The 21,636-nt window shown below is 49.0% G+C and overlaps 1 protein-coding gene across 2 annotated transcripts in view; it reads left to right on the forward strand.

Moving 5' to 3' along the window:
* KCNJ5 (potassium inwardly rectifying channel subfamily J member 5) overlaps positions 1–21,636 on the forward strand; it is a 33,710-nt gene that overhangs the window by 7,290 nt on the left and 4,784 nt on the right. For both annotated transcript variants that reach the window (XR_010748973.1, XM_066365221.1), the window contains exon 2: positions 16,584–17,531. Coding sequence is in view for 1 of the 2 variants with exons in the window: in XM_066365221.1 (XP_066221318.1) it covers positions 16,595–17,531 (937 nt within the window). In the remaining variant the exon portion in view is untranslated. The remainder of the gene's footprint in view (positions 1–16,583; positions 17,532–21,636) is intronic.

A 21,636-nucleotide genomic window follows, 5' to 3' on the forward strand; every position in this document is an offset into this window, starting at 1 on the left:
TTTTTTTTTACAGAGACAGAGAGTGAGTCAGAGAGAGGGATAGATAGGGAGAGACAGACAGGAATGGAGAGAGATGAGAAGCATCAATCATCAGTTTTTTGTTGTGACACCCTAGCTGTTCATTGATTGCTTTCTCATATGTGCCTTGACCGTGGGCCTTCAGCAGACAGAGTAACCCCTTGTTCGAGCCAAAGACCTTGGGTACAAGCTAGTGAGCTTTTGCTCAAACCAGATGAGCCTGCGCTCAAGCTGGTGACCTCGGGGTCTTGAACCTGGGTCCTCTGCATCCCAGTTCGAGGCTCTATCCACTGCGCCAGTGCCTGGTCAGGCTTTGTTTTTTTTTTTTTGTTTTTTTTTAACCATTTTGATAGATGCACAGTGATATCTCTGTGGTTTTAATTTGCATTTCCCTAATGACTGATGATCTCTTCATGGGCTTATTTGCCCTCCATTGACCAATCTTCTCCAGATAAATGTCTCTTTATGTCTTTTGCCCATTTTCTGGGCAATCCAATCATAATTGATTGTTTTACTGTAGAATTTTGAGAGGTTTTTTTTATATATTCTGGATACTAACCCTTGTCAAACATAGTTTACAAATATTTTTTACTACTCTGTAACTTGTCTTTTCATCTTCTTAACAGGGCTCTGTGTGTGTGTGTGTGTGTGTGCGCGCGTGCGCGCTTATTTGTGACAGAGACAGGCAGACAGGAACAGACAGACAGAAAGAGAGGGAGATGAGAAACATCAATTTTTTATTGTGGCACTTTAGTTGTTCATTGATTGCTTTCTCATATATGCCTTGACCGGGGGGTTCCAGCGGAGCCAGTGACCCCTTGCTCAAGCCAACGACCTTGGGCTTAAAGCCAGAGACTAGGGTCATGTCTATGATCCCATGCTCAAGCCAGTGACCTTGGGTTTCAAAATCGGGTCCTCAGCTTCCCAGGTCAACACTCTATTCACTGAATCACTGCTGGGTCTCTTCAGAGGAAATGTTTTCAATTTTAATGAGGTCTAAATTTATCAGTTTTTTTCTTTTACAGATCAGGCTTTTGGTCAAAGAACTGTTTGCCTGCCCTCAATCTCATAGAATTTCTCCCATATTTTTTTTTCTAAAAGTTTCATAGTTGTATCTTTTTCATATAAGTCCATGATTCACTCTGAATTAGTTTTTGTATAAAGTCTGAGATTTAAAAGGTCAAGATTCACATTTTTGCCTATGGATGTCCAATTGCTCTAGTATCATTTGGTGAAAAGACTTTCTTCCACTAAATTCCTTTTGCACTTTTGTCAAAAATCAGCTGGGCACGTGCGAAGGTCTATTTCTGGGCTCTCTGTTCTGTTCCATTGATCTATGCATCGGTCCCTCCATCAATATCACACCGTCTTGACCACTATAGCTAAGTAATAAGTTTTAAAATTGAGTAGACTGATTTGTCCATTTTATTTTTTTTTCAAAATTATGTTACCTATTCTACTTCCTTTGACTTTCAAATAAGTTTTAGAATAATCTTATTTTTAGCTACAAAATAAACCACATGGGATTTTTACGGGAAGTACATTAAATCAATATATCAATTTGGGGAAAATTGATATTTTTACTGTATTACATCATCCCATCCATAAACGCAGTTTCTCTATTTATTAAATATTCTTTGACTTCTTTCATCAGCATTTAGAGTTAACAGCAGTTCTTTTTGATCTGCCATGACTAGCTGTGTGCCCTGAGCATATCACTTAGTTTCTCAGGCCTTCATTTTTCCTTCTGTAAAATGGGTGTATTACTTTGAAATGCCATGGAAAAGGTCAAGTAAGGCAGCAAATGAGAAGTGTCTGGCCAAGTGTTCAGCGGCTTATTTCCCCCTGACTGGTTCTCTTATTTATTCTTTCTTCTTCCAGCTCTCATTCTGATGCCATCTTCCCCCTCACTTCTCTTCACTGACTTCTCTTTTCATTCATTGTTTTCTTAATCTTCTTTCCTTCCTGACCCCTTATTCTGATTCTCTTCACTTTATTCTTCTCTTATCGTACTGGCTTTTTTTGTTTCACTGATTCTCCCAGGATGTTTATCTCATCTGGTTGATTGAGTCATGTGGGGCATTCTCCTTCCCTTAAGCTTGGAGTTGGGCTCTAGGAATGGCCGCCTTGGGTTCAAACCCTGGTCGACAGCACTAGCAGTTTACTCACCGTATCTTGTGCCCCAGTTTCTTCATCTGTAAAGCGAGAAAAACAACCGCTCTCATCACTTTTCTGAAATGACTAAACACATGTAAAGCATTTAAAATACAATCTGGTCTGTGGTGAGCCCCCAGGAGCTTTCAGCTGTAATGGTTAGAATTTTACAATCATGGCCTGACTCTATTGCGGTGCAGTAGGTAAAGCATTAACCTATTAGGTCTAGAATGCTGAGGTCACTGGTTCGAAACCCTGGGCTCGCCTGGTCAAGGCACATATGGAAGTAGATGCTTCCTGCTCCTCCCCTCTTCTCTCTCTCTCTCTCTCTCTCTCTCTCTCTGTCTCTCTCCTCTCTCTCTAAAAGTGAATAAATAAAATCTAAATAATAATAATAATAATTTAAAAAGAATTTTACGATCATGCCCTTCGCCTCTGGTCCTGTCTCACTGGCTCGCTCATCACACAGCATCTTTCTCACTTGAGTCTAAGTAGATTCGTATTCACATCATCTTGCTTTCTTGATCCTGTCTTCTCTGCATGACTCCCATCTCTTATTCCCTAATTGTCATTGATAAATTGGCACCAGCCCAGGAAATTTGTCCCTTGAGCTGCAGAGAGGAAACAAGTGGTTTTTCATTTTGATTTAATTATTAATCTCCTTTATTATTTCATGCAGAATGCCTACTCACAGTGCAAGGTTACAATGAAGAGAATGTAGCCTAACTGTGCTGCTCACTTTCAAAGAGATAACGGGGTTAAAAGTACTGGGAAATGTAAAAAAATTAAGTTGATTTTTATACCCTTTTATTCATAATTTTTTATACTCTTCTACCGGTGTTAGGAGGGTGGATCTGGATTGGGCCAGTGAGCCATGGCTGAGCAGGTATTAAGATGGGTATCATTCCAGAGCATGAAGGTTGCTGGTTCGATTCTCCAATCAGGGTACAAATAGGAACAGCTTAATGTTCCTGTCTCTCAAAAAAATAAAAAGAGTAGATGCGATGACCCCATGAGTGGCTCCTAGCAGCCTGCCAAAGAAAGAAAATTTTCTGTCTTAACCAATGAGAGCCAAACAAGGTGAGACCCTTAGCCCAAGCCTGCAGCCTGCTCATAGGCGCATTGCTCAACAATCACTTCGTATGAAGTGTTAACTTGCTTGAAAGGTACTCACATGCGATTCAGCCTTTCAAATCTATATTCCATACCTTGCATTAAGTCTAATTTTGGCCTTTTAAAACTTGCTGAATATATTTGGACTCATTTAGATATCCTCGAACGGATCTTTTAAATGCCATCAAAATGATCTTTTTGTTTCCATATTCTTTTCGCCAAAATTTTGAACTCCTCCAGCAAACGCCGGGTCTGTCTGCCCCTGGTCCAGACAAGAATTCTGTCTCCCTTGAAAAACCCTTATGTGAGACACCATGCCATCCTCCTATTTTTTCCCTTCACTCTTTATTGTGAACTCTCAGTATTTTGGTTTCTTTAGTGACAAAGTAAGCGTGGGATTAGTCCACAGCACTTCTAGCTGGTTCACGTTTCTCTCCAGACACCATAGAATAACACACAAGATTTTATAACTTCCTTCATGGTGGAGAATATAACTTCATGGTGGAGAATCCTCCAAGGATACAATTTAATGAGCTTCCAATTATCTTCTCCTTGGTCGGGCTGCCCGAGGCTCCAAAAGTCCCAGTCTCCCCTTCCGGTGCCCCCTGTGGCATTGACTGACCCCTTGTCATTGTATAGCTGGAAGTCGGGGCCACCTGTTAGACCTATTGTTAAATCCCTCAGTGTTCACACTACATAGGACTTCGCATCAGTGTCTCTGTGTCTACAATGACATCATCTTGGGAGTTAGTGGCACTTGTGTGTACTGGGCCAGCCACACTATACCACTGCAGTCCAAGAGTTCTGAAAGGACCCCACAAAGATGAAACTTACTGTCATTTAATAATAATTCCATATAATGATAATACTTACATTATTTCATACTTCATACTTACTCTTAACCTGTAACAATTCAGGTAAGGGGATAAGTGCATTATATTGGTATTTGGCAGGGTAGGATCTTCTCGATAATATGGCAGATATTTCAGTGATGTTATGATTCCCGTGGAGATTTTCATTTCTTATATCGGATAGAGACTCAGGGTAGGGGCCTGTGGAGAAATGTGTGATACAGGGCCCGGAAAGTCAGGATTCTCAGTCAGGACCAAGGTCACACTGGCCAGTGCTCTGGCCATCGGGTGGGAAAGGGGAGACCGTGGGCTCGGCAGTCAGCTGTTGCTGAGACAGGTTCCCTACTCTGGCCATGTGACCTGGGGCCAGGTCTCACCTTTTCCAAGTCTCGGTCTCCTCATCTGTACAGTGGGCACATCATGCTCATGCCGCAGAGTAGCTGAAATGAGCAAGTGAATTAACATAAGTAAGGCAGGTGTACAGAGTAGCACATGCAGACATGTCACTTCTGGTGATATTTGAAGAGAAAAACCAAGCAGCACAAACCACTGCAGGAAATACATTGAACATATGTTTAAAACGAAAGCAAACAGAAAGCAAAGGGCTTAGGACAAGTGGCGCAGATGGGACAGGTGGTCCCTGAAGAGCTTGCTCTGGTCAGGGTGTCACTGTGTCAGAACCTGGGACAGCTGAGTCACTCGAGGAGTAACAGAAGTCCTGCATCCACACCCTTACCCTGACTTTGCTCTAAACAATACTCTCACCCATACCCATGCTGAGGCCCAGATTCAAGGGCTCCCATTGGAGGAACAGAGGCAGCCCAGGATGGAGGCCAGGATGCTGGGGGAGGGACGACCTGTGAGGCCCCAGGGAAGGGCATTCTCACTGGCCTTACCCGGTGGCTCCCTTGCAGAGGCCTCAGCAGCGCTGCAGTCAGGAGCGTGGTATGCAGGGCCATCCTTGTGAAGAAGTGTCCCAGCTACACAGCCCATTCCTCCATGCACATTGTTCCTGGCTACACGTTCCACTAAAAGCCCCTCACCCTGCTCCTGGCACACACTGCCCCTCACACAGCCACGGGACACTTCTGCATTCCAGAGTGGGGCTGCCAAAATCCACCTGGGCTCTGGCACACCTCGACAGAACTCCTTGTTTTGGCCGCTGGACTTGGAGCAGAGCTAAGAGGAGTGTGCGTTCCCCATACTCTCCCGAGCCCATGACGGGAAGTTGCGTCCTGGGTAAAAGCCAGCACGTGCAGTCTCCTTCCACCCCGTTCACACAGCTCCACGGTCCAGGCTTTCCAGGATGCGCTGGTCGCTGGTACTCAGCATTCGTTACACCTGAGCCACAACCGCTCCAGAGGTATCCTAACCCACCCTCCCCTAGAGAGGGAACCCCTACACCATCTTTCAAGTATTTATAGTCAGAAGTCTCCCCCATTGAGACCACTCTTACTGGCAGTGAGGTGGAGGGCAGTAACAGTCACCCAAGGCTGCTCTCGTCAGCGTGTTTGCCAGGCGTGTAATTGGGGAAGTGAAGGCAGCCAGGCTGAAGATGCACTGTAAGAATGGGGCTGGGGGTCATAGCAACCACCTGCACGATGGAGGGGACAGTGGAGGGGGTACAGGCTGGGGACACATAGACGGGCTGGTTAGGAATCGGAACCTGGATGATGGGAACTGAGGGAGCAGCCAGCCCAGTGTCCCTGCTCTCTGCTATGTGCCGAGTCCCAGACTTGCCTCCTGGCTTCCTTTGTAGCTGAGAACTGACAGGCTGTGTTCATGGCAGCCTCATTAGTGCAGACAGGAGAGCTTTGAGGAGAACTTATTGATGTTGCCACCACTTTTAACATCACACTCAGCATAACTCACAGTACAGCCCAACGTGTGCGTGTGAGGACAAGCGTCTCCCCGACTCAGGGCCTGGGAGGATAAACTGGCAGCTGACAGACTGACTCTGCCTCAGATATATATTCTTAGGCTGGCTCATTGTTTCAGAAACTGATGAATTCATTGTCAACATTTAAAAAAAAAAAAAAAAAGAATTTTATGTTCAAAAAAAATTTTTTTTTTTTATTTTTCTGAAGCTGGAAACGGGGAGATAGTCAGACAGACTCTCGCATGCGCCCGACCGGGATCCACCCGGCATGCCCACCAGGGGGCGATGCTCTGCCCCTCCGGGGCGTCGCTCTGTCACAACCAGAGCCACTCTAGCGCCTGGGGCAGAGGCCAAGGAGCCATCCCCAGCGCCCGGGCCATCTTTTGCTCCAATGGAGCGTTGGCTGCAGGAGGGGAAGAGAGAGACAGAGAGGAAGGAGAGGGGGAGGGGTGGAGAAGCAGATGGGTGCTTCTCCTGTGTGCCCTGGCTGGGAATCGAACCCGGGACTCCTGCACGCCAGGCCGATGCTCTACCACTGAGCCAACCGGCCAGGGCCTAAAAATCTTTATTTCTAGCTTTCCTGGAAAAGGAAAGTGGAGATCTTGCAGCACCAGCTCCACATTCTTGCATGGCCAGATCAGACATACCCCTTTACCGTTTAATGTGTGTTTAGCTCACCTCAGTCTCCACCACTCCCTACTGTGTCCCCGGGACCCAGAGCAAGTTTTGGTTGCATGTACCATGTGTTCATGTAATTGATATTCCTAAAATAAAGAGAATTATACCTTTTAAAATATTTTTTCTCTATCAAAAATGTGAAAATGCAAGTCTAAGGAGACCTCGCTTTTGAATAGGACTAGAACAGAGCATCATCTGATCAGTGAGCACCTGCAGTGTGCCCAGGCCAGAGGAAGCTGCAGCCCCGTCAGGACCTCACGCACAGCCTTTGTGGGTGGCAGAGCTGGGTACCAGCCTCGTGGGTTCTGGTTACTACAGCGTGCACACCCCACTCAGCTGAACTGTTCATGACTGACAAGGTGTTCACCCCCACTTCTGACGGTCCTTAAACAAGTTACTAAATCACTCTGCCTTTGTGATCGGTAAATAAGGCTACTAAGACAGACTTAATAGGTTTGTTTAAGTATGAGAAGCACCCAGCACAGAGATGGCAGCTGGTGGGTGGTGTGTATATACGGCTACCAGTATAGTCCTGTCTGCCTCCCAGTTTCTCAGGTCCAGACGGCTCAGCTCACGCTCCTTCAGCAGGCCGTCCCGACTCCTCCCTACCTGCCCCGGCAGAGCAGGACGAGGGCTGCTCCTCACCCTGCCTGTCATTCTGTGCTGCACTGATTGCTGTCTGTGTGTCACTGGCCATAACACGAGCTCCTTGGAGGTAGAAAACAGAGCCGCAGAGTCCTTAGTCTAGGAGGCCTGTTAGAACCACCTGGGTCAGGTTCTTTGGCCTGACAGAGGCCTTAGCATGGCATCCAACTCCCAGCCGAATCCCATGTGCACCCAGGGTGGAGGCTGGACTGAAGGTAGCATCCCTGCGAGCTCCCTAAAAAAATGCAGACTCAGGAGTCAACACAGGAAACATCCAAACCTGAAGAGAGGTTTTATGAGTTTGAGCCAAACTGCCGACAATTGCTGCAAAACAAAATCTCATTGGATAGAAAACGTGCTCCAGAGAATGGCAGCTTTACAGCTTATTTTATACCTTAGAGTCAAACGAGGAGATGTAAGGAGGGTCACGTGAAATCCATTGGTGGTTAATTAAGGGGGCGGGAGAAAGAAAAGCGGCGAAGTCATCTGGGATTGGATGAAAAGGCAAAATGAAGAAACCCATACTTCTTTTACATCAGTGGGTTCAGGATAGCTCATGATTAACATTTACGGCTCAGAGATGGCATGAGGGAGGTGGGGTTGGGGGGACAAGATAACAAGAGATTCTGGGGTCAGCGGTTGTGCCCTGAGAGGTCTAGAGAAGGAGATTTCCCTGACCTTCCAAGAGTCTATGATCTTAGACTCACGAAGACAATAGAAAAACTCATTCAAGGTAAAGATTGACCAGATGCCTGCCATGACCCAGTTTTATTTAGGACGTTTGATGTTCAGACCATCTTGTGCATTCTCAGTTGGGAAGGCCCACCATGCCTACTTCTGCTGAGGTTTAGTGTGTGGCTTCTTTTAGTCCACACTGGAAAACGGGACCTCCTGATCCAGACCTGCATTTAATAGATCCTGTGACAGGAAAGTACAGGAAGGCCGGTGACATGCCCCCCCAGCCCCCGAGGCCTGCATGCACCCCAGCCGGGGCTGTTCAGTGAATGACTGGCTGAATCTGCGCGTCACCATTTCCAACGGGCTTTCACACTTGATAAATCCTATACTAGCAACTAGATAGTTTTTGAACTCAAATTCATAAAGCCATAAAACATCCAGGAATTAAAGAATAGACTCCCACCTAAATGCATAAGAACCAATAGCTGCAAAATGGGTTTCACATAAAATACCTGGTGGGTTTTTAAAGATTTATTACTACCGAGCTCTTTTCCACTGAACCGCAGAATGCACTAAAAAGCCGGCTGTCCCTGTTTTAAGGTTGGGAATGTGTAAGACGGAAACCAGGTCTGGGCCCCTGGGAGGAGCCAGCCATCAGTGTGGTCTGTGCACACAGGCTCTGGGGGCTGAAGCTGCTGGCTGACCCCTCCTTGTCTAGGAAGGGCTCAGTCACGGGCTTCCAGGCCCCCCTGCACGGTCCCCTGGGACAGGGCCTCTGTCTCCCTTGCAGGCTCCCCCTGGCCCCTCTCAGCCCTGCTTCTGTCCTGGGCTCATGGGGGAGACATGTACCTGTGCTTCTTCCCTGGCCTCTCAGCCGGTGGTTGTCTTGGAACTAGAGGCTGAAAAGTGGCTAGAGCTGCCCTTTCCAATGCAGGCAGGCATTTGTCCCAGAACAGCCTGCTGAGAGAAGGGGGTCACAGCGGGGTACCTGGGGACCCCAATCCCATGCTCCAGGACACAGTGCTCGAGGCTTCCAGGCCCCGCCTCCCCTGGGGCTCCCTATCCCGTCCCTCCATTTTTAGGGACTCCCGCACCCCTGCTCTGCGCTTGGGGAACCCTGATCCCTGTTGCACTCTGAGCAAACCAGGTCCCAGGTGTTCTTGCAGCTCCCTGTCTGTCCCCTCCCCTGCTCCTCTTTCCCATGCTCCAGCTGTGGGGCCAGGGACAGGGGCTCATCCGGGAGCCAGGAAGCTAGGAGCAGAGGAGAAGACCTCGGCAGGTCGGACAAGAGGAGGCAGACCACAGAGCAGGAGAAACGTCCCACATCTGAGCACCAGAGCTGTCTCAGCCTCAGTGTGGAAGTGCCAAATCAAAAGTTTTTAGAAAGTTTGTCAGTCCCAACTTCTTGGGAAAAGGGAGCAAGGGGTTCTTTTTTTTTTTTTTTTTTTTTTTGTATTTTTCTGAAGTTGGAAAGGGAGGCAGTCAGACAGACTCCCGCATGCGCCCGACCGGGACCCACCCGGCACGCCCACCAGGGGGCGATGCTCTGCCCATCTGGGGCGTCGCTCTGTTGCAACCAGAGCCATTCTAGCGCCTGAGGCAGAGGCCATGGAGCCATCCTCAGCGCCTGGGCCAACTTTGCTCCAATGGAGCGTTGGCTGCGGGAGGGGAAGAGAGAGACAGAGAGGAAGGAGAGGGGGAGGGGTGGAGAAGCAGATGGGCGCTTCTCCTGTGTGCCCTGGCTGGGAATCGAACCCAGGACTCCTGCACGCCAGGCCGACGCTCTACTGCTGAGCCAACCGGCCAGGGGCTAAGAGCAAGGGGTTCTTAAGCAGGATCCCAAAGAGCTGGAGCACTGGGACTTCCTCTCCCAGTAGGAGCATTCCGATGCGCTTTCCCGGGGCAGCCACCTCGGGTCTGGAGCTGTGCTGGATCTCAGCTCCAGGGCTTTAGTGGCGTGACTTTGGACTGGTTTTGAAAGCTCTCTCCAAGTTCCCCCATTATGAGGTGAAGACAGTCCCCTCTCTTGTAGGAGCAAATGACCTGAAGCCATGGAAGCGTGATGCTGACGCTGTGGGAACTGGAGAGTGGATGGTTCTCCTGTCTCATCCTTGAATAGCTTGAAGCACTGAGGAGGGCCTCTCTTCCCCTCTCCCCACCCCAGACCCCACCCCCAGATAGAAAAGAGTAACGAGAACAGCCACCACTAAGAGTGCATCTGTAAGCCAGGCACTGTGCACAAACCTTGCACTCCATCTGCTCGACAACCCTCTTTGGCTGGCACCACTGTCATCTCATTTTACAGATAAAGTAACCGAGTCTTAGAGAAGTAGCTTCCCCCGAGGTCCTGGGCTCGAGGTAAAGTAGAAAGCTAGGCAATCTGATGCCAGAGTCCATTTGCCCGACTGGTACCCGGTTCCCCTTCCAGGCTGTCTTAGTGTTTTATTTCTATCACAACAAACGACCACTGACTCAGTGGCTTAAAAGAAACCCATTTTTAGCTCATCATTATGGAGGTCAGAGGTCCAGTCGGGACAGAACTGCACTTTCTGTTCAGGATATCACAGGCTGAAATTCAGGTGTCAGCGAGCTGTCTTCTCTGGAACTCAGGGCCTCTTCAAACCCGTGGTTGTGGCAGAATTTAGTTGTTTGTGACTTGTAGGACTGGTGTCCCGTGTCCTTACTGCTGTCAGCGCTTAGGAGTCACCCATATTTCTTGCTCCACGGCCCCTTCCATCTTTAAAACCAGAAAAGGAGAATTTCCTTCTTAAGCTTTGAATCTCCTGCTTCAGGGAAAACCCAGTCCCTTTAAGGGCATCTGTGATTAGGTCGGTGTCATCGCAGAAGGAATTTCTTAAAGTCAACTGTACCATAACATAATCTAACCGTGCAAGTGAGTATTTTGTCCCCAAGCCCGGAGGCACAGATAGGGAGAATACATCTGGGAAACGGGGGCGGGAATCTTGCAGGCAACTGAGAATCCAGCTTTCCTGTTTCTTTTCTTTTTTTTTTTTTTTGTATTTTTCTGAAGCTGGAAACGGGTAGAGACAGTCAGACAGACTCCCGCATGCGCCCGACCGGGATCCACCCGGCATGCCCACCAGGGGCGACGCTCTGCCCACCAGGGATGATGCTCTGTTGCAACCAGAACCATTCTAGCGCCTGAGGCAGAGGCCAAGGAGCCATCCCCAGCGCCCGGGCCGTCTTTGCTCCAATGGAGCCTTGGCTGCGGGAGGGGAAGAGAGAGACAGAGAGGAAGGAGGGGGGGAGGGGTGGAGAAGCAAATGGGCGCTTCTCCTGTGTGCCCTGGCCGGGAATTGAACCCGGGTCTCCCGCACACTAGGCCGACGCTCTACTGCTGAGCCAACCGGCCAGGGCCCAGCTTTCCTGTTTCTAGTCCATTCTCTATTGAGAACACCTTTAATATTCCCTGCTGACCTGGAGATCTCTGAGGCCACCGGGGCGGCCTATTCACCAACCTGTTTAGGATATTGTCATGTTTTAACAAGCAGTGCAGCGTCTAGATTCATACAGAACAGTGTACAAATATTTCCGCATGAGACCTGACTCATTCTTCTCCATTACTCTTCTTCTAAACTCATCCCATATCCTAAATCTCAGGGATGCAGACTTTGACCCAGCATACATTAGAGAGAAAGGAGGACGTTGTTAAGGCTGTCTGCTATTTCCATCTTTGTGACAGGGAAACTGAGTCTGAGACAAGACTCCCAGCCCCGCCCTGCAGATGCCCAGGTGCGTTCCTACCAAGCTGCTGTGTCTGGGACTCGGCTCCCTAGAGCACCCCCATGAGATAGACTTTTCTTCACTGGGGAGGGACAGGTTGGAATTCTTAACACAGAAGTCCATTTACATAGATGTGACATTCTTTAATGTGTCACTTAAAACACCTTCCTTTGATTTTTGCCTCTTTTGATTCCTTCTCTGCTTGTGTCTTTAAATCAAAGAGATTAAACCACTTTGTTGGACTTTAAACTCTGTCTCTCTCAAGAGCTTTAATCGGCACAACTTCCCACTGAAACACACAGGAAGGATTAAAGATGAAGAGAGTGAGGGGGGCTTGATGAGGTTTAACGGGATTTGCTCACATCGGTGCCTCTCCCTGGTCCTGTAGGGAGGAGCTGTGGTTTAAGCCAGGCCCAGCCAAAGCCTTGCTCCTTACCTTTCTTCTTCTTTTTTTAAGTGAGAGGAGGTGAGATAGAGACAGACTCCCATATGTGCCCTGACCAAGATCCACCCAGCAACCCTTGTGTGGGGCCAATGCTTGAATCAACCAAGCTATTTTTAGTGCCTGGAGCCAACACCCTGACCAACAAAGCTGTCTTCAGCACCCAGGGCCAAATCTCGAACCAACTGAGCCACCAGCTGCAACGGGAAGAGGAGGAGAAGGGGGAGAGGGAGTGGGAGAGAAGCAGATGATCTCTTCTCACTTGTGCCCTGATTGGGAATCAAACCCGGGAGGTCTGCATGCTGGGCTATTGCTCTATCCACTGAGCCAGCTGGTCAGGGCACTCCCTACCTTTCTGCACAGACCTGCCTGGGCTCAAAGGGGCAATGCTAGAATATGAACTACACAGACCTGGATCTGTGTTTACCTTATTCATTGCTTTAGCACTAGAGGTGGACTATAGTATTTCCTCAGCTAATGCTTGCTGAATAGATGCATAAATTAATAGGTGGATCTTGAAAGTCTCCAAAAGAATCTCCATTGTCCCTGAATATACTTTAGACTTGATGGGCCTACAGCATTGAAAGTTAACATTTCTAAAATGGGTATTTCACTTGCTCTTTGAAGAAATCTGCATACTGGAGGCTCCAAGCCTTTCAGCTCCAAGCCTGCCCAGCAAAAAGCTGCCCTGGGGTGGGGGTGGGGGTGGGGGCCTTCCATACTTGTCTTAGATGCTTAGGCCTCTTTCTTCATCTTTAAAATGAGATTAGTAGGTTATTGTATTAAGTTTCAATTCAAGGAGAATTGATAACTATGTATCTACATTAATACTTATGTTTGTATGGATATATTCTTTCCCTGGATTTCCAGAATGGCCCACGGTAGGGCAGAAAATAGAGCCTGATTAATGGTGGCACAGCGGATACAGCATCACCTGGAATGCTGAGGTCCCCAGTTCAAAACCCCAAGGTCGCTGGCTTAAGCAAGGGGTCACTGGCTCAGCTGGAGCCCAACCCCACCCCCACCAAGGCATTTATGAAAAAGCAATCAATGAATAACTAAGGTGAAGCAATTACGGGTTGATGCTTCTTACTCTCTTCTCTTTCTCCCTTCCTGTCTGTCTGTCTCTCTCTCTTTCACTCTAAATAAATAAATAAATAAATAAATAAATAAATAAGAAAAAGAAAAGAAAGTAGTATTCAAGTTTCATGGTAGCAAATGGAGGCAAAGGCAGTTAGGGACTGTTTCTTTGGATCACAGAGCAAATTTGTTGCAAACTGAGCATAAATCCAGATCTCACCTGGGCTGGGCAAAGTATTGTTTCTGCAGACAAGCCCAGCCCACTGAGAGAATCTATCCCAGTACCAAATTGGAAATAAACTTCTTTTTTCCGCCTGCGGGATAGAAAAGTTTTCCCATCTGGGCTGAGGTGTCCTAGAAAACTTTTTTGTTTGTTTCCAGGGCAGCACAACGACCTTCATATATTCACAAGAATATATGAAAGTGTGTTTAAAAATAAAGAAGGAAACAGTGCAGAAAATCAGCAGAAAGCTGTTTTCCCGGAAGAGCTGAAGGCAGAAGAATGCGCTTTCCCGGGTTCCATGTCCAAGGACCCACGGCGTCAGCAGTGCGCCCGCCCCGCCCACATCAGGGGTGAGCTCCTGCGGCAGTGCCCTCAGTCCTGCCTGATCTGGTTCCAGCAGCTGAGGTCCTCGGGTCACGCAGGGCCTTGGGATTTGCAGCGCGTCTCACTCTTTCTGGGCTTCTCCCATCAGGTTTTCAGAATAAAGTCTCCTACCTGGCGGCAGAGCAAAATCATGCCTGGGAGCCAGCAAGAAGCGCAGAGCGCATCCCTCATTTATCTTCGTAACTGCCCTGTCGGGGAGCAGGGAGCAGGTGGCCCTGTGCAGCGTGGGGAATGGGCAGCGGTGTCTGAGACAAAGAGCCCTTCCTGGGACCCTCAATGTGATACTAGAAAGGTTCTCCTGATATTGCTGTACCCGTCCAGGCAGCCGGGGAACAGGTCTGCCAGCACCACCTGACTCTGCCTGGGACGGGAACCTTCCCCTTCCCTTTCCCCACGTGGTCAGGGATGCAGTGTCTCTCCACAGGTTAGAGAACGTTCATCCGGGCTGTTCTACCGGGACACAGTTTCCAGGGACAGCAAGGACCTGGGAAATTAAGCAAAACTTGTTTAGAAAGATGAAGGGCTAAATGGTAGTATCATAGAACTTTCTGGAGGGAGCAGTAGAACGTTCACTCTGCAGCCACGTGTGGCTGGTGTTGTGAGCTTACCAGGTGGAGACTCACTGCCCGGGCTTCAGTTTTCTCAGCTGAAGATTGGAGGGATAATAAGGGCACTTGTCTGACAGCTGTGTTGTGGAGACTGAAACGAGCTCATGGATGTCAGTTTCCTAGCACAGTGCCTGGACCACAGATGCTCAGAGACTTCACCTGCTGTTTTTAGCTGCAGAAGTTCTGCTCCTCCCTCACTTTATTAGTGTCTTAAAGCATCTTAAACAGGCATGAGCAGAATATCAGAAAAAACAGGCTGAAAGATACAGGTTCTTGGGTATTTCTTTAAAATGCAGCATGTACTCCAAAAACATTTTACAACCTTTTTAAAATTTATTTTTTATTGAGATATAATTGACATAGGACCTTGTATTAGTTTAAGGTGTACAATATAATGATTTGATATCTGTATATTACAAAATGGTGACCACAATAAGTCTAATTAACATCCGTCACCACACAGAGTTACAATATTTTTTTCTTGTGATGAGAGCTTTAAGATCTCTCTTAGCAACTTTCAAGTATACAATGCAGCCTTGTTAACTGTACTCTCCACTGTACAGTACATCCTCAGAGCTTATAACTGAAGTTTGTACCTTTGAACCCCTAACCCATTTCACTCACCCCCTTCCTCCCCCTGCCTTCGGCAATACCAATCTGTTCTTCGTATCTATCAGTTTGGTTGTATTTTTAAATTTCACATATAGGTTTACAGCCTTTTTTTTTTTTTTTTTTTGCATTTTTCCGAAGCTAGAAACAGGGAGGCAGTCAGACAGACTCCCACATGTGCCCGACCGGGATCCACCCGGCATGCCCACCAGGGGGCAATGCTCTGCCCCTCTGGGGCATCGCTCTGTTGCATCCAGAGCCATTCTAGTGCCTGAGGCAGAGGCCACAGAGCCATCCTCAGCGCCCAGGCCATCTCTGCTCCAATGGAGCCTTGGCTGCGGGAGGAAAAGAGAGAGACAGAGAGGAAGGAGAGGGGGAGGGGTGGAGAAGCAGATGGGCGCCCCTCCTGTGTGCCCTGGCCAGGAATTGAACCCGGGACTCCTGCACGCCAGGCTGATGCTCTACCACTGAGCAAACTGGCCAGGGCCGGTTTACAGCCTTTTGAAAATCTTAAAGCATTAATATCTTGCCCACCTCAATATCGTGGAGGGCAAGGAATTACTGTAACAACGTTTTTAATGGTGGGTCTATACATCAATTTGTCATATTAGTAAGTGCTCAGACGGCCACAGACTCCCCACTCAGACAGAGTGCCCACATGGTGAATCAGACGCAAGCTGCCTTTTCCTGTCTGCGCTGAGATCACAGATAGAAAGAAGGGAGCAAGGAGAGGGGGAGATACGAAGGACAGAGCACAGCGGTTGGCCCGATGAGCAGGAATCCAAATGTTACCTCTGCCACTTACCTGTTTGGTGGCCCAGGTGTCACTTAACTTCTTTGGGATGTTTTATTATTCATTTATCTGTTTATTCAACAAGTACTTTTTGAGTACATAGAATATACCAGGCTACGATCTGGGTACTGGGAACAAAACAGACACAAAATTATGCCGTGTGGTGCTTACATTCTGATGGAGGGAAAGAGACTATTAGGAATAAACATGTGCATAATCAAACAATATAGTATTTCTATGACAGAGATTATGAGATCTTTGGTGAGTTGTGGTAAGTACAGGTGATGGTCTACGTATAATAACATATAATTACTAATAAATAGTGGACTAATAAATAAAAAGGCATCTAATAAATTGTTGTAATTGTTATTTTTAAAATTGCTTCCAGATTTTGAAAAATCCTTTAAACATTTCATGTATAGTTTGCACCTAAGAACTGTTCATTTATTCATTCAACAAACAATTATCGACCCTCTGTTTTATGCTAGATCCTGTATTAGTCACCAGGGACAAAAGCCAATAAGATAAGAAAACATGGTTCCCTCCCTTAAGGATTTCACAGTCTGGTCCACTGCACACTAGATGAGAGGTCTTTGAGTGCAGAGCCGCAGAAGTGACCTTGAAATCTTGTGTTTCTGGAAATCAGGATAGTCCATTTCACTGACGATGTTTTCTTAAACTCAGGTATCCCGGCTATGGCTGGCGATTCTAGGAATGCTATGAACCAGAATATGGAGATTGCAGTCACTCCCAGGGACCCTAGGAAGATGCCCAAACAGGCTCGTGATTACCTCCCCATCGCCACAGACCGCACCCGCCTGCTGGCGGAAGGCAAGAAGCCCCGCCAGCGCTACATGGAAAAGAGCGGCAAGTGCAACGTGCACCATGGCAACGTCCAAGAGACCTACCGGTACCTGAGTGACCTCTTCACCACCCTGGTGGACCTCAAGTGGCGCTTCAACCTGCTGGTCTTCACGATGGTCTACACCATTACTTGGCTCTTCTTTGGTTTCCTCTGGTGGCTCATCGCTTATATCCGAGGTGATCTGGACCACGTTGGCGACAAAGAGTGGATCCCATGTGTTGAAAACCTCAGTGGCTTCGTGTCTGCCTTCCTATTCTCCATTGAGACCGAAACCACCATTGGGTACGGCTTTCGGGTGATCACGGAGAGGTGTCCAGAGGGGATCATCCTCCTCATGGTCCAGGCCATCCTTGGCTCCATCGTCAATGCCTTCATGGTGGGGTGCATGTTTGTCAAGATCAGCCAGCCAAAGAAGAGAGCAGAAACCCTCATGTTTTCCAACAGTGCGGTCATCTCCATGCGGGACGAGAAGCTGTGCCTCATGTTCCGCGTGGGTGACCTCAGAAACTCCCACATTGTGGAGGCCTCCATCCGCGCCAAGCTCATCAAGTCCCGACAGACCAAAGAAGGGGAATTCATCCCCCTGAACCAGATTGACATTAACGTGGGCTTTGACACTGGGGACGACCGTCTTTTCCTGGTGTCACCGCTCATCATCTCCCATGAGATCAATGAGAAGAGCCCCTTCTGGGAGATGTCTCGGGCCCAGCTGGGTCAAGAGGAGTTTGAGATTGTGGTCATTCTAGAAGGGATGGTGGAGGCGACAGGTAAGACACTTTATCTTCCTTGACCCTTACCACGCCCAAGAGCTTAGGCCACTGGGATTCCAGAAGATCAAAGTTCATGCCTGAGAATCCTGAGATGGCACAGTCAACCAGCGCGCTCCTTAAATTGTGACCTGAGGAGAATTGTTGCTCAGGACAGAGTAATGACAACAGCTAATGTTCATTGAACCTTCCCAATTTCCGGGCAGAGTTTTAAACTTTAAACATACCTGATCTCATTTAATGCGCTTCCACACCCCTATAAGGATAGTGTCCCTTACATCCCGGATTAAGAAACAGAGGCACAGACCAGCAAGTTATTTGTCCAAGAGAGGCACTACTAAGCTGTAGAGCCAACACCCACAGTGAGGGGGGACCCCAAAGCGGTTACTAGTTCCTAACAGGCTGCCCCGTCTGCTCCTCCCATCCTGGAGCGGGTACCCACCCAAAAAGAGTGGTGTGATCAGATAACTTCGGAAAACCTGGGGTTAAACCAAGGTGACCAGGTTCTTACAGTAGGACTTTACGGTATCTTTACACGTTGTGAATTGTTTGATGAGAAGGGAGTGAGCAGCATTTCCAAACTCAAGGATTTTCAGTCTCAGAGCCACTTTTTGAAGAGACACTTATGCCCTAGACCTGTGGGAGGGGTTCTTCTGACTCACTCCCCTCCCCCCCTCAGCAGACTGCCCCCCAGCTTCTGGCTCAGTGAACACTGGGTGTGCAGAAAACTGTGTGCACATCCGTGTGTCCCTAACTCGTGTCCTTCTCATAGTCAGTCTGCCACCTCCCTTTCAGCTGTGACTCCGACAGACAGCTGGCAGCCGAGAGTGTCCACCACCCCCTAGTCAGGGCAGAGCTCTGTGTGGGGCTCCAGGAAGGCCCAGGCCCGGGGAGCCCCAGTCCCCCCACCACTGGCTGGCCTCTGGAGGGAGGACGCCTCCAGCACCCTGCTTCTTTTCCATCCTTTCTCTTTTTCTCACAAGTACACTGAGCACTTGTAGTAAACTCAGTTGTGGAAATTTTTTTCTAATTTTTGCAACAACACAGGATTGGCTTCAACCCATTTTACAGATGTGGAGTCTGCAGGCAGCAGCTTTGTGCAAACAGGGAGTGGCCACATCCAGGTCTTTCACTCACAAACCTAAAGCTTTGTCTACCACACCCACTGGCCCCTAAAGATCAGGGGCCTGTCACGAAGGTGGCTGAATAAGCCTTCCTCACTTCTCAGAAAGGTGGCTCCTGGTCAGACAGCGGCAGCCCCAGACCTTCCCAGGTGCAGCTAATAGGACTGGCCAGGGATGCAGCGGGCTCCAGGGGCCGGTGCAGCCCGGCTGCTTGGCCATCTGCTGGGCCGGAGCCTGCCAGGCAGCATATGGTGGCAGCTGCAGGAACCCTGGTGCTGAGCACAGTCGGGATGCGGGCAGCCTCCTTCAGCAGGGCTGGGGGGTCACGGGTCATGCTGCCCTTGGTGCTGGGCTCAGGGTCAGAACACAGGCTGAGTTGCTGGAGGGGGAGCTCAACTCCAAGGCCACAAATGAGGAGTCAGGTCAGGCGTGTGGGAGAAATAGGAAGGCATTGTCTGACCACGCCCCTGGCCACCCCACCTGCCGCCTGAAGCGAAGGCAGTGGGGTTCGAGCTCGCCCAGCTGGTGTCTTCCATCTGGACTCCTTCAAAGTCAGTGGCCTGCAGTTGGCTTGCCCAATCTGGGTGACCTTATCCCCTCCCGTGACCTTCATGACCCTTGCAGCTGCCCTTGGGTCTGCAGGGTTACCAAGGAGATAAAGGGAGGTGACACCCCCACATCTGTCCTGCTCTCAACTTTGATGGCCCAGTTGCCACACTACGGAGCCCAGCACGGGCTGTGAGTGCAGGCCCAGCTTTGACCAGCACAGCTCAGCCACAACGTGCCTCTGAGTTATCGGAAAAATGAGCATCATAGTCTCACAGGGTCACCGGGGGGTTAAATGATTAAATGAAATAACTTCTAAAGCACAGCACCTGGCATCTAGAGGGGCTCTACCTTCTCCAAGTGCATGGTAGATGACGGCCCGGGGCACAGTGGGATCTCTAGACACAGGGTCACCCCCTGTCCACTCAGCAGGGACAGAAGAAAGCAGAAAGAGCCCCAGAGACTCGGCCCGTAGGCTCCCATGGACGTCCTGTCCTGCTGTCCTCTTGAGGCCCAGAACCTGTGGACATCCGACCTGACTGCATCTAGGCTGATCAGCGCCCAGCTTGGGTCCCCACAACTCTGCTGACGTCGGGGGCTGGGCAATGAGGGGGGAGGACTTCATGGGCAGGCCTGACGCAGGCAGCCCCCAGCCCCGGAGCAGAGAGCAGGCTAGAGCTGCAGTGTGTTCCGTGCACTGGGGTTGCGCAGCGGGGAGCACAAACTGGTGGGAAGCAGCCTTTGACCTGGATAGGTTTGAATGAGACCCCCTCCAGAGAAAGGCCAAAGCTGGAGCAGCTCTTCTTTCAGTTCCCAAAGAGCACTTGCTCAGACCTTCCTTGACCAGAAGACTAAATATCAAAAAGCTGCTTTCTTATTACCCTACGCACAGAGGCTTCCTCCTCCATAAACAAAGCTGCCCTCCCTCTCTGGAGAGAAAGCAACACCTAAAAATAACATAGGCATGCCAGGGCTGAGTGGACAGGGAACAGAGGCATTGGAGCATGCTCAAAACAAGGAGCCACGGTGTGTGTGTGTGTGTGTGTGTGTGTGTGTGTGTGTGTGTGTGTGTGTGTGTGTATGTGAGAGAGAGAGAGAGGGAGATGAGAGAGAGAAAGAGGGAGGGGAGGAGGGGAAAGGGAGGGGAGGGGAGGGGAGGGGAGGGGAGGGGACACAAGTCTTCCACCCATATGTGTTCACCCATAACAATCTTCATGTGCTGTCAGCTACTCTGTGTCCACTTGCTCTGAATTTATCCCTGTTCAGACTCTTTTCCTGCCTCTTTTCTTATCTCAGTCTTCTAGACCAGGGGTCGGGAACCTTTTTGGCTGAGAGAGCCATGAACGCCACATATTTTAAAATGTAATTCCGTGAGAGCCATACAACGACCCGTGTATGTTAGGCATTATCCAATAAAAATTCAGTGTTGTCCCGGAAGATAGCTGTGATTGGCCCCAGCCACCCACAACCATGAATATGAGTGGTAGGAAATGAATGGATTATAATACATGAGAATGTTTTATATTTTTAACGTTATTAATTTTTTATTAAAGATTTATCTGCGAACCAGGCCCTGGCCGGTTGGCTCAGCGGTAGAGCGTCGGCCTGGCATGCGGGGGACCCAGGTTCGATTCCCAGCCAGGGCACATAGGAGAAGCTCCCATTTGCTTCTCTACCCCCCCCCCTTCCTCTCTGTCTCTCTCTTCCCCTCCCGCAGCCAAGGCTCCATTGGAGCAAAGATGGCCCGGGCGCTGGGGATGGCTCCTTGGCCTCTGCCCTAGGCGCTAGAGTGGCTCTGGTCGAGGCAGAGCGACGCCCCCAGAGGGGCAGAGCATCGCCCCCTGGTAGGCAGAGCGTCGCCCCTGGTGGGCGTGCCGGGTGGATCCCGGTCGGGCGCATGCAGAGGAGTCTGTCTGACTGTCTCTCCCCGTTTCCAACTTCAGAAAAATACAAAAAAAAAAAAAAAAAAAAAAAAAGATTTATCTGCGAACCAGATGCAGCCATTAAAAGAGCCACATCTGGCTCGCGAGCCATAGGTTCCTGACCCCTGTTCTAGACCCTGATGTTTTCAAGAACTATGTCTCTGGCTCCAGTTATTACAGAATTATCTACTGTAGTCTCTAGGAACCAATGCCAGAATCTTGCATTTGATTTCTTATTTTCTGTCTCCATAACACCTTGAACTCCTTCAGGGCAAAGACGGTTCTCATTTAGCTTTATATCTCCATTGTGCTTAGCACAAAGTAGATGTTTAGCAAATGCTTGATGAATGATCAGGTGGGTGGATGGATGGATGGATGGATGGATGGATCGATTATGGATAGATGGATGGATGGATGGATGAATAGATGGATTATGGATGATGGATGGGTGGATGGATGGATGGATGAATAGATGGATTATGGATAGATGATAGATGGATGGATGGATGGATG

The sequence above is a fragment of the Saccopteryx leptura genome, chromosome 2 (assembly GCF_036850995.1).
Source record: "Saccopteryx leptura isolate mSacLep1 chromosome 2, mSacLep1_pri_phased_curated, whole genome shotgun sequence".
NCBI classification, from domain to species: Eukaryota; Metazoa; Chordata; class Mammalia; order Chiroptera; family Emballonuridae; genus Saccopteryx; species Saccopteryx leptura.